This window comes from Acanthopagrus latus, chromosome 2 (genome assembly GCF_904848185.1).
Source record: "Acanthopagrus latus isolate v.2019 chromosome 2, fAcaLat1.1, whole genome shotgun sequence".
Taxonomy (NCBI): domain Eukaryota; kingdom Metazoa; phylum Chordata; class Actinopteri; order Spariformes; family Sparidae; genus Acanthopagrus; species Acanthopagrus latus.
In genome coordinates this window covers 8813201-8829001 of record NC_051040.1, presented here as the reverse complement: position 1 = coordinate 8829001, position 15801 = coordinate 8813201, and the positions used below count along the sequence as shown (strand labels likewise).

Sequence of the window (15801 nt, the reverse complement as noted above, 5' to 3'; positions counted from 1 at the left end):
TTGCACATGTTGTCCACACCGTGTATAGCCAACTCGACGACATGTATCTTTGAATGTGTTGAGGTGACCGTCATTTTGTAGCCTTCTTTACGGCCCACAATCAGTCTGGGTGTCCCTGCTCAGACAGCTGTCCCCGCGACCCGGCCCTGGATAAGCGGAAGAAAATGGATGGATGGACAACTAAAGAAACTGTAATGAGTGCTGACGTAGAAACGGTAAAAGCATTATTTTTCAAAACACATACAAACGATTACAGTGTGTATAGGCCTCATAAAGCAACAAGTAAGTTTCAGAGCCACATTAAAAAAAAGAATCTGAGATTTCAAGAATGTAGTAGGAAAAGAAAATACAGCATATATTCCAGTTACAGATCACTTTTATGAAAAACTGATTATTTGAATTGCAGAACAAAAATCTGAAGTTACTTCACAAATCACCCCCAACACTACCCAGAACACCGTTTGAGGCTAGAAAGGTAGCAGGTTCTGCCACATATATAAGAAGTTAAACAGTGTGAAATTGTCCTTTAAACTGTTTGTTTATTCAGTGTGACATGAAGAGTTTGATAATAATTTTGTTCATCAGAATTCCTTTATTAGTCCTGCAAACAACAACATGTGTGCGTCACAGCAGCCAAAGGACGAGTCAATTTAAGAGTAGATTATAATAATAGTAAAAAAAATGTGACAATATACTAATATATACTATACTAATATACAATATATTAAAAAGGCGAGAAATAGAAATAGATTTGTATATACATATTATGTAATATACTGTATTTTGGTATGGAAATTGCATTGTTAGTGCAGTTAGTTTATGCATAAAAAAATCGGTCAATGAAGATTAAAACTACATAATGCTCCTTTAAAGAAACACTTGTTAGCGCTGCACCTTGACAACTCGCGGACTATTTCGTAAGGCGGATGTGTCCACTGTGGCTGCGGTGTTTCCGGTCCTCATGAATGCCTCGGTAAAGGAGTGCGGCTCCTGAAGAAAAAAAAGAGAGGAGGGCGCCTCGTTTACAGTACCGTGGATCCAGTAAATACTCTGCACACTGCAGCGCGAAACGGCGCCAATTTCAGCGCTTTGTCCTCTCCGATCGGACGACCTGCAGACGCCTGGAGTGTAATCTCTGTGTCGCTCCGCCATCTTGTTGAGGACCGCAAAGAAGAAGAAGAAGAAGAAACCGTTACCCTTATTCTCACGAAGCCAGCTAACCGTTAGCGGACATGTCGGGTGTTGTGCGAGGCCCTGCTGGAAACAACGACTGTCGAATCTACGTGGGCAACCTTCCTCCCGACATTCGCACGAAAGATGTGGAGGACGTGTTTTACAAATACGGGACAATTCGAGATATCGACCTGAAGAACAGGAGAGGGGGGCCGCCCTTCGCCTTCATTGAATTCGAAGACCCCAGGTGAGGAGCTAGGCTAACAGCTAGCTTGTCAGGCCGAGGCAGCCCTATTGTGTGGCTAACCAACTCATGTGCTTACACACTACTGGCGGGCTCAGACTATTCCCTGGTCACCCATACAGAACGCTCTAGTAAGGAAACGTCGCGTGTGTGTACGCTTTTGCTTTCGATTTTGCATTTCAACCTGTTCTTTTTAACAAACTTTACCTTTCGCACACAACGCTTCTGTGCTTATGTTTGTCCTCAATGGTGTGCTAGTGTATTTGACACGAACACCCCATGTCTTGTGTGCAGCTTGTAACTTGGATAAGTTAACGTACTCACAACGTTACGCTTGGATGTGCAATATTCATTTCAGCGTGCATTCTGTGCAGCTAATGAGAAATAAACTATGAAATATACAGACATTGAAGTCAAATTTCAATAGTTGTGAGCACGTCTGCAAGGCGGATTAGCGAACCAGATCAAGCTAGCTGCTAACATGGCTGACGGTGTCTGATAGCAGTCTCTCAGCATGTGAATGTCGACAGCTCGCAGCCCTCCTTGTGCCAATGTGCAAACTGGTCTGTCAACAGGGACGCCGATGATGCGGTTTATGGACGCGATGGTTATGACTACGACGGGTACAGACTGCGTGTGGAGTTTCCCCGGAGCGGCCGGGGCTCAAGAGGCGGGTTCGGAGGGATCGGCGGAGCTCCTAGAGGGAGATACGGCCCTCCATCCAGACGCTCGGAGTACAGGGTCATTGTGTCGGGTAAGCGTGCAAACACTACTCGCTCACTTATTTGACTGTTAAATCAGATTGTTGTTATTGTAGGAGACGAGCCCTCGGACTGCTGTCTGAAAGATTGTTTAGCTGAATGCAACTTTAATAGGCAGTGTACTTGTGCGACCAGTTCACAACAAACCAAGCATGGGGCGATTGCAGCTTTAATTGAATATCCATGTATGCACCCATATCCTGATTTTCCTAACTACTTTTGAGTAGTGTAATTGTGATCTAGAATATTATCCTGATGGTCATAGGTATAATAAAGACTGTTCTTATCTAGACTGATTTTGTTTATGCCTAAACAAACTCTCCTGGTGTTTTCATGATTAAATAAACCGAATAAACAAATTGACCTTTATGGACAGCGCAACTTCGTGCTGTTTTACTTTGCTGTGGTGGACACTGCCACATTTCTAACTCCAAACAGTGTTTTTTTTTTCCTCTGACAACAGCTCCTTTTATTCAGCTATGGAAAAAATGAATGTTTCTCAGTTTGTATTATTATCTCATTTAATATTGTAAATGTTCTCCAAAACTACACTTTGCCCCTTTTTTATGTAGGAGAATGTCAACTTATTAAAGCGGCACAGTGTAGTTTTGGAGAAGAAATTGAGACTCGTTTTTTGATATTTACGATACTGAGAAGGTAGTAATACAAACTGCACAAGTATTTATCTTTTCTATAACTGTAGAAAGAAGCTGTTATCATAGGAAAATGGTGTTCCCAGAACAAGGTTTGAAGACGAAAGGCTAGAAAGTTGGCTGGGTCCGCCAAATATAAAGAAAGTAAAACATCATGAAATTGTTTTTTTACTTTTTAAGGTCAATTTTGTTAATTCAGTGTCTTCGGTCATGAAGAATGAGAATGAATAAGTCAATGAAGCTATTTCTCTTCTGATTGAAATGTCGCCCAAACTACACAATGAAACTTTTTAAAAAGTTCAAAATGAAAAGCGAAATTGCACTGACATCATTTTAACCTTGCATACTGAAAACAAATATTTTTTATGCCTCGGGGGCTACATCTTTTTGTGTGTGTGTGTGTGTGTGTGTGTGTGTGTGTAAAAACAAACCAGAGAAAGTGTAGCAGTAATTAACAATAGGTCATAATGTCTTTCAGCACAGATATACACATAAATTGAGTTAGGAATAATGGGATATGGGTGCATATATACATGTGCATTGATAAGCAATAAAAGTCAAATGAAATGTGTCACTTTTTGAGATGGGGGACCAAAAGTATTACAGAATAAAAATTCAGATATGTCCAAGACTAAACAATGAACATTAGAATATCTCAATATCCCTGACTAATTCTGAGTAGTGTTAAAGTTGAATGAATGGTGGTAACCTCGTCTCCCTGTCGTGTAGTTTAGAGTATTTACACACTCTTGACTTTACTTTGTTTTTGTGTACAATGTGCCATCAGGATCGGCCCAGGCAATTCAAATCAAAGTCAACCTATCAACGAATGAATCAGGAAATCAATAGACAGTACATTTGTGAGTTAAACAGCTTTTTTTGAGTAATGATGGAAGGATTTTTCTCAGTAATCTATATTCGTAATTAATGAATAATGATCACTCGGCGTGATCAGTCTATTGTGTTTTTTAAATGCGTGATCAGACCTTTTATTGTCCCACCCCTTTGTTGGTTTTGATTGAAGTGCTCTACATAATAAAGGACAGCAAAATAGACTTTATTAAATGTGGATGTTTTAAACACATTTGACTGAGTCAGTTTACACTACTCAAAATTAGTAAGTGATACTGGGATCATTTAGTGTTTCACTTTTTAATATTGAGAAGTGTCTGAATTGTATGTTGTGTTTTGTGAATATATTTGATCCCAAAAAATAATGCAACACAGGGATTTGGCTGCTAGTTAATGCAGGGAGACACTGACAAAATGCAAAGTGAAAGTAAATAGGATCAAATGTAATGTAAAGAATGCAAGTAAATAAGTTACTTGAGTAGATATTTTGCAATAATGTAACCAGTGTGGTCCTACATTCTGTTGTGGATGCAAGCCTGAATGAATGATCTATAATATATATTTGTTGTCAAGAAATATGTTTCCTTGGCAAAAAAAACATAGAAATGTTGTCAAGCATCCTAAAGACAACACATGACATGTACTAAATAATACAGTATAAATTACTAGTAAATAACAGTGTAACGTGTTACTTTGCTACAGTTCATACTAATGTTTATAATAAACAGCACAAGCAAGATCAGTGTTAAAATATTTGTCTTCAAGCTAAACTAGTACCTGCATTGTGAGACCTCTCCTGTGTTATGTAACCCTGCGGTTCTGATTTGGATAAACAAATGAGCTGCTTGGTTCTCACAAACATTTCAAATGTTGGCCCATAAAGCAGATCTTTAAATTTCACCACACGCCAGCTGACAAAACTTTGTCTCTGTGTTTCAGGACTCCCTCAGAGTGGCAGCTGGCAGGACCTGAAGGATCACATGCGTGAAGCAGGCGACGTGTGCTACGCCGACGTTTTCAGAGATGGAACTGGAGTTGTAGAGTTTGTGCGCAAAGAAGACATGACCTATGCCGTTCGAAAGCTGGACAACACCAAATTCCGCTCACATGAGGTATGTGTACTGATTTGATCGTCATGGATAATGTTTCTTTGCTGTGCCGAGGTGAGTACTTGAGGAAATGCTGACACGTTTGAAGCAACACCTGGCCCTCATGTCCATCTGTGGTTTTTCCACCATAAGAAGGAATGTTGTCTTTTCAATGTCAAGTTCTCTTGTGTCTGCCAGGGAGAGACTGCTTACATTCGTGTGAAATTAGACGGTCCCCGCAGCCCAAGTTACGGAAGATCACGCTCCCGAAGCCGTGGCAGCCGGAGCAGGAGCCGCAGTCGCAGCGCCAGCCGCAGCCGGAGCAATTCCCGTGGCCGTGGCAGAGGATCACCACGCTACTCGCCTCGTCACAGCCGCTCTCGCTCCCGTTCCTAAACCTTTCTACCACCGATGTTTTGCCCTTTTGATGTACACCCTCCTGTTTTTACCTCTTATCAGTTTCTCCGGATGTCAGCAATTGATTTTTAATTTTTGCATTTCATGTCCCGATGTCCTTGTGGATGATCTTGGTATGTAGATGTACTCCCCCTTTCACCCTCTCCAGCTGCTTTGTCCTTTTGTTTTCTCCCTCTCTCTCCCCCCCTTCTTCCTGTCCTCAACTTTTGCAATAGAAATTGTGCTGTGTTGAACTTCAAAAACCTTGAGCCGTTATCACATGCACTCAACGTTTTTGCAAGTATTGAAATAAGTTTTGTCTTTGTTTAATTTTTTAAAAAAATAGCTTCTCATTGGAAATGTGGGGGTGGGCTGTTTTTTGAATTGGGGAGCCCGATGCTTAACTGTATTTTACCCTTGTGTCTTCCTTTAGACATCTGAAGAGAAGGATTAAAGTGATTTGGAATAAAACCATTGTGGAGCACATTTCATTTGTATGGTCAGGATAGGACATCTAATTGAGGAGCAATCAGGTCGAGGCAATGGTACGCTTCATATTCCATAAATTGAACTTTTTTTTTTGATAGGTTTCCATGTCATGCATGTCATTTAACAGAGCCATATGTGCTGTACTTTGTTATATAAATATATATATACAATTTTTAACATGCTACTCTGACTTGTGACAGAATAAGCAGTCCTAGATCAAGTGTTGTGATGTAAGTGTAACATCTTTGCTGTCAAATGTAAAAAAAAAAAAGAAAATTCTGAGTCACTGCTTTGTTGCTAAAGCGTCCCGCTTTTAACTTTAATGTCCTCATTGGTTAAAATGTTTTAACTTCAGGGAGTTTTTGTGCTCAGTGGCGTTTTTTTTTTATTTTCTTGATCTGACAATGAGTGCTCAAAACTGAACAAAAAAACATAATTAGGCCCAAAAATCTTGACATTTTATTCTAACAGTCTGCCTCTGATTTTCTTCCTGGTATTTCAAGGTTTTGATTGGAGGAGTGGCTCAGTGGATCCCAATCCTTGGAGCTGGATGAGTGGATCGATTAGGGAAGGGATAGGCAAAGGATGGATGCTCGGAAACGGGAGCAGTTTTCCAGGATTCAAATGAGAGTTGAATTCAGAACTAATTAACGGGAGTCCCAGAGCAACTTCTTTTTAGGCCCCCCCCCCATGTCTATTTTAAAGTTTTTCAGTGATAATGGCTTTATTTTACAAGAAAACGAAAACAGAGGACCAGGAAGTTGGATCAAAGGATGGAGTCGTAGATGCCTGGTATGAAGGAATTATAATAAATTGGGGCGGTTGGGTTGAGGGTTTTATTTGGGAAAGTAGTTTGTATGTTTTTACTTTACTGCTTAATCTTTCTTTTTTTTTTCTCTTAGCATTTTCAATAAAAAAAAAACATTTTCAAACCGGGACACTTTCAGTTTGTCGTTATTTGAAACACAAACCCACCACATGTGACTCACTTTAAAAGCTTTGTTTTCTGTTCATGAAATTTAAATATGATATAAGAAATCATGCATTTGCAAAGATAAAATCATCTGAGCACTGGACCAAAGATATTTGGCTGCTTATATTCCCCCTTTTAAAATGAATAAACACACCAACACAACACGGATCATATGTTCACAGCTCCAGTGTCTCAGCTGTGACGGTGACTGATGAGAAAAGCCAGTGTGCTCTCGCAGCCAAACGATACCTACCTGCAGCCAAGGTCTCGTTTCCCCTTAGCCCACGGCCAGTGCTGTATACTGTGAATGATGCATTGTGGGATGAAATAAGATGCCGGCAGACAGGAGCTGGAGAAAAACGCTTGCAACACGCGGGGAGGCTGCGGCTCAGCCAATGGCAGGGCGCAGCATGCAGCAGAGGGGCGGGGCTTCGTGAGAGCAGCACAGCAGAGAGCCAACCTACCTACATGCTTATTGTGTAAATCTTTAAAAAGCAATTAGCCGCAGCATCATCTAAACCTTGGCCCCCCTCTCTTTGGTTTGGTCAAATACATATTTTTGTTTCTTGGACAGAAGTGTTTCCAAGCGGCTCCAGGAAAGGTGAGTTGCAGATTTTTTTTTATTTTTTTTTTGGTAATGTGAGAAAGATTGACTTGCATGTCTTGACACATTTCTGATTCGAGTTTCTTCTCATCGTGTTGTTGAGCTTGTGTTTTTACTGTATGTCCTAAAGCATTTCGACCGCCCAGACGTGTACATGTCGATAACACAAAGCGTATCTTGTCCTGTGCACGTGATTATTCATCCGTTTGTTGGTACTTTTCTTTTGCCCTCCTGATGCAGAAGCTGCTTTTACCCGAAAGTGATTTTGCCCAAGTAATTTAACTCCACCTGTATCAAGTTTCGCAGCCAATCTATGCAAAAGCTGAAGTCATCGTGTAAGTTGGGAACATAAATTAAACCCCACGGGCTGTGAGTTATGATCATGAATCAGTGCGGATGAGAGAGGGAAGAAAAAAAAACGTGGTGCCAAGCGGCCAGTCGTCTGCGTAAAAAATGATGTTTGCGTTGATCCGGCTGGCCTAAATAAAAAAAAAAAAACATCCCCATCACCACGTGCGGTGTTAATTTTCAGTGCGGTGCTGTGTGAGTGAACGTGCTCCTTCCTTCCTTCCTCCCCCAGCAGGCGACCATCATCATCCTCAACCATGACTGACAGGAAAGCTGTGATCAAGAACGCGGACATGTCCGAGGACATGCAGCAGGACGCGGTGGATTGTGCCACGCAGGCCATGGAGAAGTACAACATAGAGAAGGACATCGCAGCCTACATCAAGAAGGTGAGACAGGACGCACGGGATGGATCCGAGTGGGGCTCTTGTGGGCTTACATCATTGGCACATGATCTGCAAAATCACAGCCTTTTTTATTCTCTGATCTATTTTTGGTCAGTGTGGAGACGGAGGCTCTTGTGATCAGGGCCGTAACCAGGATTTTATTAGCACTGAGGTCAGGAGTCCACAAGCGCCCCCCATGTGTAGTGATAATGAACATTCAAACCAAAAAGAGTGTATCTATATATATGTGTTTGTTTTACAGGCACTGACTTCCAAACATTAGAGATAGGGGTTCAATAATATGATATATTAAAATATCTAAAATATCGGTATTTTTTTTTTTTTTTGGAGGTGGTGCACATGTAAATATTAGGGAGTGAGACATTCAGATACCACAGATCAGCTGATAGACACACAAAATAAATAACACATTTTTTGATTTTCACAATAATCTCTCAAATGTGTCAGTTTTGACATGGAGGCAAATCAAGAAATCAGTGCAACTTCACTGATAAAGTAATCACTTTAAAATCTGCAATTATCTAAAAGTTCCATCCGGTCGATATACTAATACTTAATCTATATATTACTACTCCAACCTTCATACAGGTAGCGCTAAACAAAGTGCTTTACAGGTGACTAACAAGCCAAGCTAGCTTGCCATTACTGTTTCTGTCATTTTCTTTTTTGATTATTGTTTGTGTTGTGTGTATATATATATATATAAAGCACTTTGAATTCCCTATGCAAATACATTTGCTTTGTCTTGCTTAATATGACTATTGTAATTTATCTATTAAATCATTTTTTGGTTGGCGACTCTTAAAACACAGTAATCGAAGTCTCCAGAATTAAAATGAGCATTTTGTACTATTTTCTGACATTTTGTACCCAACATAAGTAATCCATAAATTAATCAGCAGATCAATTGATAGTGGTCGCCTCAGTATCCTCCATGGTAGCCTCAGCCTGGGTTGTGGTAAAGGTATTGATTTGCAGATTGCCACCATTGATTCTTCATTGATTTTCATTTGGTGTTCACCGATCCTCTCTCTTTCTTTTTTTTTTCTTTCACCTTTTTCAGGAATTTGACAAGAAGTACAACCCCACCTGGCACTGCATCGTCGGGAGGAACTTTGGCAGCTACGTCACCCACGAGACAAAGCATTTCATTTACTTCTACTTGGGCCAAGTGGCCATCTTGCTCTTCAAGTCTGGCTGAGAAGTTTCTGATGGGTGTTGAGGAGTTCTTCTCCCTGAAACCTAAATCGGAAATGCACTGGTGGCTGATGTCTCCCATACACTAATAACGACATACCATAACGATGCAAAACCGGCCGTGCGCAATTGCATGGACTATACACTATTTAATATGTATGTTACAGTAAGTTTACTTTTCGATAGTTGCCATTTGAATGCAACTGAAGTAGTTTTTGTTGATGCTGTTAAAATTCTAGGTTGTGAAAGATTTCAACGTGGCCCTTGATTGTATAATAAAGGAAAGCTGTAGAATGTAGTGGTGCATCTGCTTTCCTTCACGAGTGGCATTGCCCCAGACCCGTTATGAGACTCCATCTGTCGGGTTAGATGGTAAAATCATACCACGTGCACCAGTTAAACAATTCATCATCAAGATCTTAATGTGCGAATATGAAAGGAAGCTGGTTTTAAAGGGGCAGAAACAGTCGTTACTTCTTCAGTCGGGAACACACAGCATGAGTTCACTTTATTACTGCGGTCTTACTTATTTAAAATAATTCTGTTGTCTGTAGATGCAAAAAAAAAACAAAAAACAAAACCTTTAACGTTTTTTCGATTAGAAAAATAAAAACAACTCCCACTGCTGTGAAATTTTAGCAGCCGTGTTCAGAAAAACAGATGTCACAACATCCAACACACTTGACACTTTGGAACCAACACAAGCCAGTGCAAGCATTTCCAGGGATGTTTGTTCTTAGATTTACACTGTGAGGGACGACGGAGCGAACACAGCTCACACACACACACACACACACACACACACAGACCTTAGCCTGTAATGTTCAGGTAACAACACTGCAGACTTTGTTACCAAAATCTCCCGTCTCCTACCTAGATTTATTTCTTTTAATCCTGTGTTTCTGCATGTTTGGAGGACAATAATCACCGTTTCTTCTGCCGTCATCAGATAGAAATGAAAGCTCATTTTGAAGCTAGATAATTCATTTAACTTTCACTTTTGAGTATGTAGATATTGGACTGAGCCAGTGTGTGTCTTGTCCCAGTAATTGCTGTAAAGCTAGGAAGGTGATATCGATTAAAAAAACAAACAAAAAAACATCTGCAGGCAACTCTACTGAGGCTACCAACACCCCTGTGTTTCAGATGGTCGTGTCGTCTTGTAATACGTTCCAGTTGCATTAACCCTAACCTTTTATTATTTGCATCGCAAGTGTACTGCCAGACATTGGAGTTGGGACTTCTTAATTAAGCAACTGCAAGCAGGTGTATCTCTTGTCTAGCACAGTGATTTTAGGATTTCATTTTGTCATGTCAGTATAATTAGTTTGAAATGGCAATGCACAATGTTTGGATTGTGATGAGACGTGTTCTTTGGGAGGGCAGGTTTGGAGGGATTCAGTCCCCGGAGGTGGATAACACCACACATTTCTCGCCGTGCGTAAAGACTGAATGTTTGCTCAGTTTTTATCTCCCATAATCCAACAATGGGTGAAATGTGTTACTCACAAGTGTTAGCTTGGATAGACATTGTGTCTGCGGGAAGTCTTCCTAACTATTGTCAATGTAAACTGATTTTAGTATTGTTTTCCTCTGGCATGTATTTTTGCTGTGTATGTGTAGGAGCCGTTCCAATGCTGTTCAATTTTGCACAAAACGTGTGCCTGTCATTGCTCTCAACTGTAACCGGCTTGAGTACAATTGCACTTCATTAGAATTATCCAGTAGGTTGCTACAGAACCAAAATCGTATAAACTCGATAAAATAAAAATTAATTGTTGACTTATTACACTGTGGCCTTTTATTTTGTCATTGTGAACATACATTGAGTGGTTGATGGACAAACAAATCCACAACACTTGTGTTTACCTTTGGGCCATCTCAAGCTAGCTTATTTCTCCTTTTTCCAGTCTGTATGCTACGCTAGGCTAGCAGGTGACTGGTAATAGCTTCATATTTAAACAAATGTGTGATAATTTGGGGGGAAATTATTATTTGTATTCTTTCCAAGAGTTAGACGAGAAGATGGATATGGTTCCCCCACATGCTCAGCTAGGCTAACAAGCTGTTGGCACTAGCTTTTGACTAACATTTGCCAAACAGCAGCTAACAACACAAACAGTAAAAGTCTGGTGGCTAATGCTAATTTGCAGTGTAACGGTTGACTAACATATTGATAGCATAACAATTAGCTGACACAAGCAGACAGGTGTACTATAGTCTGGGAACTGAGTCATGCTTATTGCTCAGCACTATCTAATGAATGCTAACATTAGCCACCATACGCTAGTGGTTGTTTCAGTACGATTATAGAGGCAAAACTCTTCAGTGTGTTTAACTTTGGCCCAAAGCTAAGAAGTATTTACTGCTTCCTGCTTCTTCAAGGTGAGATTTTTCTCCTTTTCTCTGTTTTTATATAATTTTAAACCAGATGTTTTTTAATTTTACACTGATTTTCTGACAAAACAAGCAATCTCAGGAATTCACCTTGGGCTTCTTAAGCATTTTCTGAAATTATAGTTACTATTGACACACAATGAAGTAATGTAAGTTATCTATTTACGGTAATTAAGATCTCATAACATTCCTTGTGTGGACGCTTCAAATACATGAGTCCATTATTGAAGCTACTGTAGGCCCTCAGATTAACAGATTGCTCATAAACTCTGCAAGACGCTTAGTTGAACTCCACCTTGAGTCATTTCCAGCATGTAATTAAGAGGTTTATAAAAAGAAGAAAATAGGACCATGATTCTTTTATGCTCAGATGGAGTGGAAATGGAAAATGGATAGCACAAAGACGAACACGCTACGCTTGTTTCCGTGCTCGTGGTGTTGGATTCATTGAGGCTGAAGTGGTCTTGTGTTGAATAAAACAACCCATGGCAACAAGTGTGAGACCTTCACTCAGAGATGAGGAGCACAAACTACATAGCTGTGACATCAGTCTCTGTTGTGTTATGCTGGTTGCCCATACGGCTCGCCAAGACACTCATCTGTGTGATACACTGATGCTGCATTTAAATCACATCAGAATTAACCATAAATTAACAACTCCTCTGCTTCCTCTGCAGCCACAAAAGCCTCAAAAGGCACACAAGGAAACACACTTTAATCATCCTTCATGTCCAAAGTATTACAAATCAACCACATTCAGACTGGTCAGAAATGTTTTTGCCTCTGTGTTGTAGTGTCCCCATCCTTCCACACTAGTTTGTTTTGTTTTGTTTTACCATCAGGGCTACACACACTAGTGGTGTCCAATAATTTGCCATCTAGAGCCCTGTTTAAACACCACGTCAGCTGATCTTAGTGGTAAACAAACCTTAAGTCAGAGTGAACTTGAAGCTGGTGCTGGTTGGCACGAACACTTGTGTGCAGAAGACAAACAGGAGCAGAAGTTGGACGTCAGCTTCAGTCCAGACATTATGTATCTGGATGAGGGCTGATGTAATGGTGTACATTACAATGTGATGTCATTATAGAACGATTACAGATTTTACTTTGAACTGTGATTGCAGAACAACCCATTATACGAGCAACACTGGAGATATTTTGCACTGCTCCAGTGTCACGGCGGTTGTTTTCTTATTGACAGAAGCAGTAGGAGTGTTGAGTTTCACTTGTGTAATGTTTTCAGTCCGAAGTTACGTGATGTCTGTGAGTGGAAATCTGTAGAAGCAGGAGCACGCAGAGCCAGCAGAGCCGAGAAAGCAGACAAATTAAAGGACAAGTGACTAATGAATAATTTCTAGAGACAGACTGAGGTCAAAGTGGGTGAAATAGGATACCCTGTGGAGTTAACTAGAAGACTTTGCCTAAATATTAGAAAACGCCTTTTGCAATTCCCGTCCCTGAGCAGCGCTGAAGCTCAAAAATAATTGGATTAACCACATTAATGTCCTGGGATTCAGTCAGAATCTAAGCATTTTTCTTCTGCCGTGTTTCACATAAAAACTGGACGTATCATGATGGTCTTACATTTAGATTCACTCGTGCGTCACAGGCTTATTGTCTGCCTTTTTCTCACCAAAACCTTCACTGATGTTTTACACTGTTGTTTTTCCCGTCAGCGTCTCCACCCCCCACCCCCCCACCACATACCTGCCTGCTTCTCTTTCATACTGTAGCCTCTGGCAGCCTTCATCCATCTTCCCACACAGAGCTGTAATTCATGGTCAGAGCACATTCACATATAGACAGCTCAGATAAGTGGCCTGGACAAACAAATTAACCCCTGCTGCCTCAAAGACATAGGTATATTTTTTCACACTACATATTCTGAGGCAGGTTTGAACATTAAGTTTCATGATTAAAGTGGTAAAAAATTCAGTTTGTGTGACTGAACTGTGGCCCTAAAACTTCCAAACGCACGAATCAGGTTGATTACTTAATTTCGGTGTTAATGCACAAATTCAGCTGCATCTCACGCTCTCATTTAAGACATTCGGCATATTCAGATTCAGATCTATGAATGATCTTTAAAGGACCCTTTTAGTGCGACATATTTTTATCCATTTGCTCTCATGCGGCTCTATTCAGCCCCTCACACGGTGGCCCTGAAAACTGTTTTAATAACCTGTATCGCACCAGAAAAAGGCTGTTGTTTTGGCTCAGGCTGAAAATATCCTCCTGTTTTGTTCGGAGCGTAGCTCTCATTGATACGGTGAATGTTTGTGCTCTGCAGATGCCTCATACATAGACTGTGAGATGACCAGTGGGCGGATTTAACACCGGCATAACACGGAGGCAAATGACTCAGACTGAAACATCAGGGATGGCGGTAACAAGGGGGGGGGAATAAAAAGTGCCACATGAATATGTTAATAGCAGCTGGACGCATTGGGACAGCATGACACAGTGTGTAGGCTGAAATACATGTTTTCATTGTCACAGGAGATCAACTGCGTGGAAAATCCTTGAAAATGAAAATGTGGAGTGGTTGAAGAAAGAAAAATGGACACCAGAAGCTTTAACTTACTCCAAGGACACGAGTAATGACGCACTTTATGTACATTTAAAGGAAAGTATAAGCATCACTTAATAAAATATGATCAAATGCAATGAAAGATAATAAAACAGTGGGTTTGGTAAAGTTGGTAAGTGGGTTTTTAAAAGTGATGTCAAAGAGAATAAACATCCCTCCTGTAATGTCTCTCCTTTGTGTTCAGTGTTAATTTCCTTTGCAGGTGTGAAAGCTGCACAGCTGTGGTCCTCGACATCAGCAGTTTTTAGGCGTATGTATTTGGGTCTAGTAGACAATTACTGCAGGATATAATATTAAGCAGTATATTAAGCAGTAAACAAACAATGACACTGACCGAGTGACATCCACAGCTTCAACAGCATGTCAGCTGAACAATTGCAATGTTACATCTACCGTGGGATGTGCAGACAGTTAACACTTTGTGCTGTAAGTTATGTTTTGAAACATTTTTGACAAATGACACAGTGATCAGTATGAAACCGTCTGATTAGATTATGGTGGGGACAAGTCCTCGATGTCCCCGGAGGGAATGACACCAGTGCAACTTTTTTTAAAAGACACCGACATTCTCCTTAAGGGCATAGAAATGGATACAACCATAAACAAACAGGGTTTTTTTCTTCTTCTCCTTACATAATAAACATTACTGCATCACCATTAAACAGTGTTACATAACAGCTTGTCCTCATACACTTACACAGTCTTTCACTGAGAGACAGACAGACGGACAGACATATATCTCTCTGATGCACTGAATACATGAGAAGTACATTATCTCTTTAATATTAATTCATTGAAGCAGCTCTGAACTCGACCCTGTGAAGCATTTGAACAAATGAAATGCTTTCATGTGTCCCTCGGTTGCTTCACAGGCAAAAAACTGATATAATTTTTGAGGTGTGTTTAATTTGACTCATCATGGCAGTGATCATGATAACTGTGTCTGGGGGCATATGCAGCTCACTTGGGAGAGCACGTGACCCCTGTCGGTTCTCGGGTTAGGTCCCATGTCGTCCTCCGTCTCTCTCTCTCCAGTGTTTCCTCTCTCAGCTGTGTTATCTGGATGAAGGCTGATTAAAGCTGACACATATACAAGTTGCTTGGAAGATGTTGTGAGGCTGATTAGTACAGACTCAGGAGTCCTCAGTGAGTCATTGAGCGTTCATGCACTTCCACGTTTTGACCACAGGAGGGAAACCTTTCTCTGTATGACTGATCTCTTGTTGTTTACGATGTGACTGTGGGAGCCAGTTGGATCAGTGTTCAGCTCTGTAAAGCCTGACTGTTAAAATAAAATTAGAGCCCCAGCAAGTCCCTGTTATCAAATGACAATAATCATAAACTGTATTGAACACCAATGAGACTCAATTCAGCTTTTAAATGTTGTAGTGATGGGGGAGACATTTTTAATCAAAAGAGAAACATCTTTATTGATTGATTTTGATATTGAACTGAGTAAACAAAGGAAAACTCAATTCATACTGTTTAACTTAGCTTGTTTAATGGGTTGGAAATATATCAAATAGACATTTCTTTGTGTTATTTGTTTGTGTTATTACCTTAATAATGTTGTAAATATTGCATAATGCTGTTTGTGAGACAATAATGAGATGTATTATTGTCTGTATG

General features: G+C 40.4%; 2 protein-coding genes and 1 long non-coding RNA gene across 4 annotated transcripts; all 3 read left to right on the top strand.

Annotated features, from left to right (window-relative positions):
• The first annotated feature begins 1024 nt into the window (after positions 1-1024).
• On the top strand, positions 1025-5641 carry srsf1a (serine and arginine rich splicing factor 1a). Its single transcript, XM_037124336.1, has 4 exons — positions 1025-1420; positions 1993-2171; positions 4623-4795; positions 4970-5641. The coding sequence occupies exons 1-4, from the start codon at positions 1233-1235 to the stop codon at positions 5165-5167; spliced, it is 738 nt and encodes a 245-aa protein (XP_036980231.1). The 5' UTR covers positions 1025-1232; the 3' UTR covers positions 5168-5641.
• A 1404-nt stretch (positions 5642-7045) lies between these two features.
• dynll2a (dynein, light chain, LC8-type 2a) lies at positions 7046-10974 on the top strand. 2 transcript variants are annotated; one of them, XM_037124356.1, is made up of 3 exons: positions 7046-7230; positions 7817-7970; positions 9052-10974. In XM_037124356.1, exons 2-3 carry the CDS (start codon positions 7839-7841, stop codon positions 9187-9189), a joined length of 270 nt encoding a protein of 89 aa, XP_036980251.1. In that variant the 5' UTR covers positions 7046-7230; positions 7817-7838; the 3' UTR covers positions 9190-10974. The 2 variants fall into 2 exon arrangements, with proteins under 2 accessions (XP_036980251.1, XP_036980243.1); XM_037124348.1 differs by having other exon boundaries at positions 7048-7230; positions 7814-7970.
• Positions 10975-11162: 188 nt separating this feature from the next.
• Positions 11163-14543, top strand: LOC119033814. Its single transcript, XR_005079378.1, has 3 exons — positions 11163-11570; positions 13873-13968; positions 14082-14543. It is a non-coding gene; the product is annotated as an uncharacterized LOC119033814 (long non-coding RNA).
• Positions 14544-15801: the final 1258 nt, after the last annotated feature.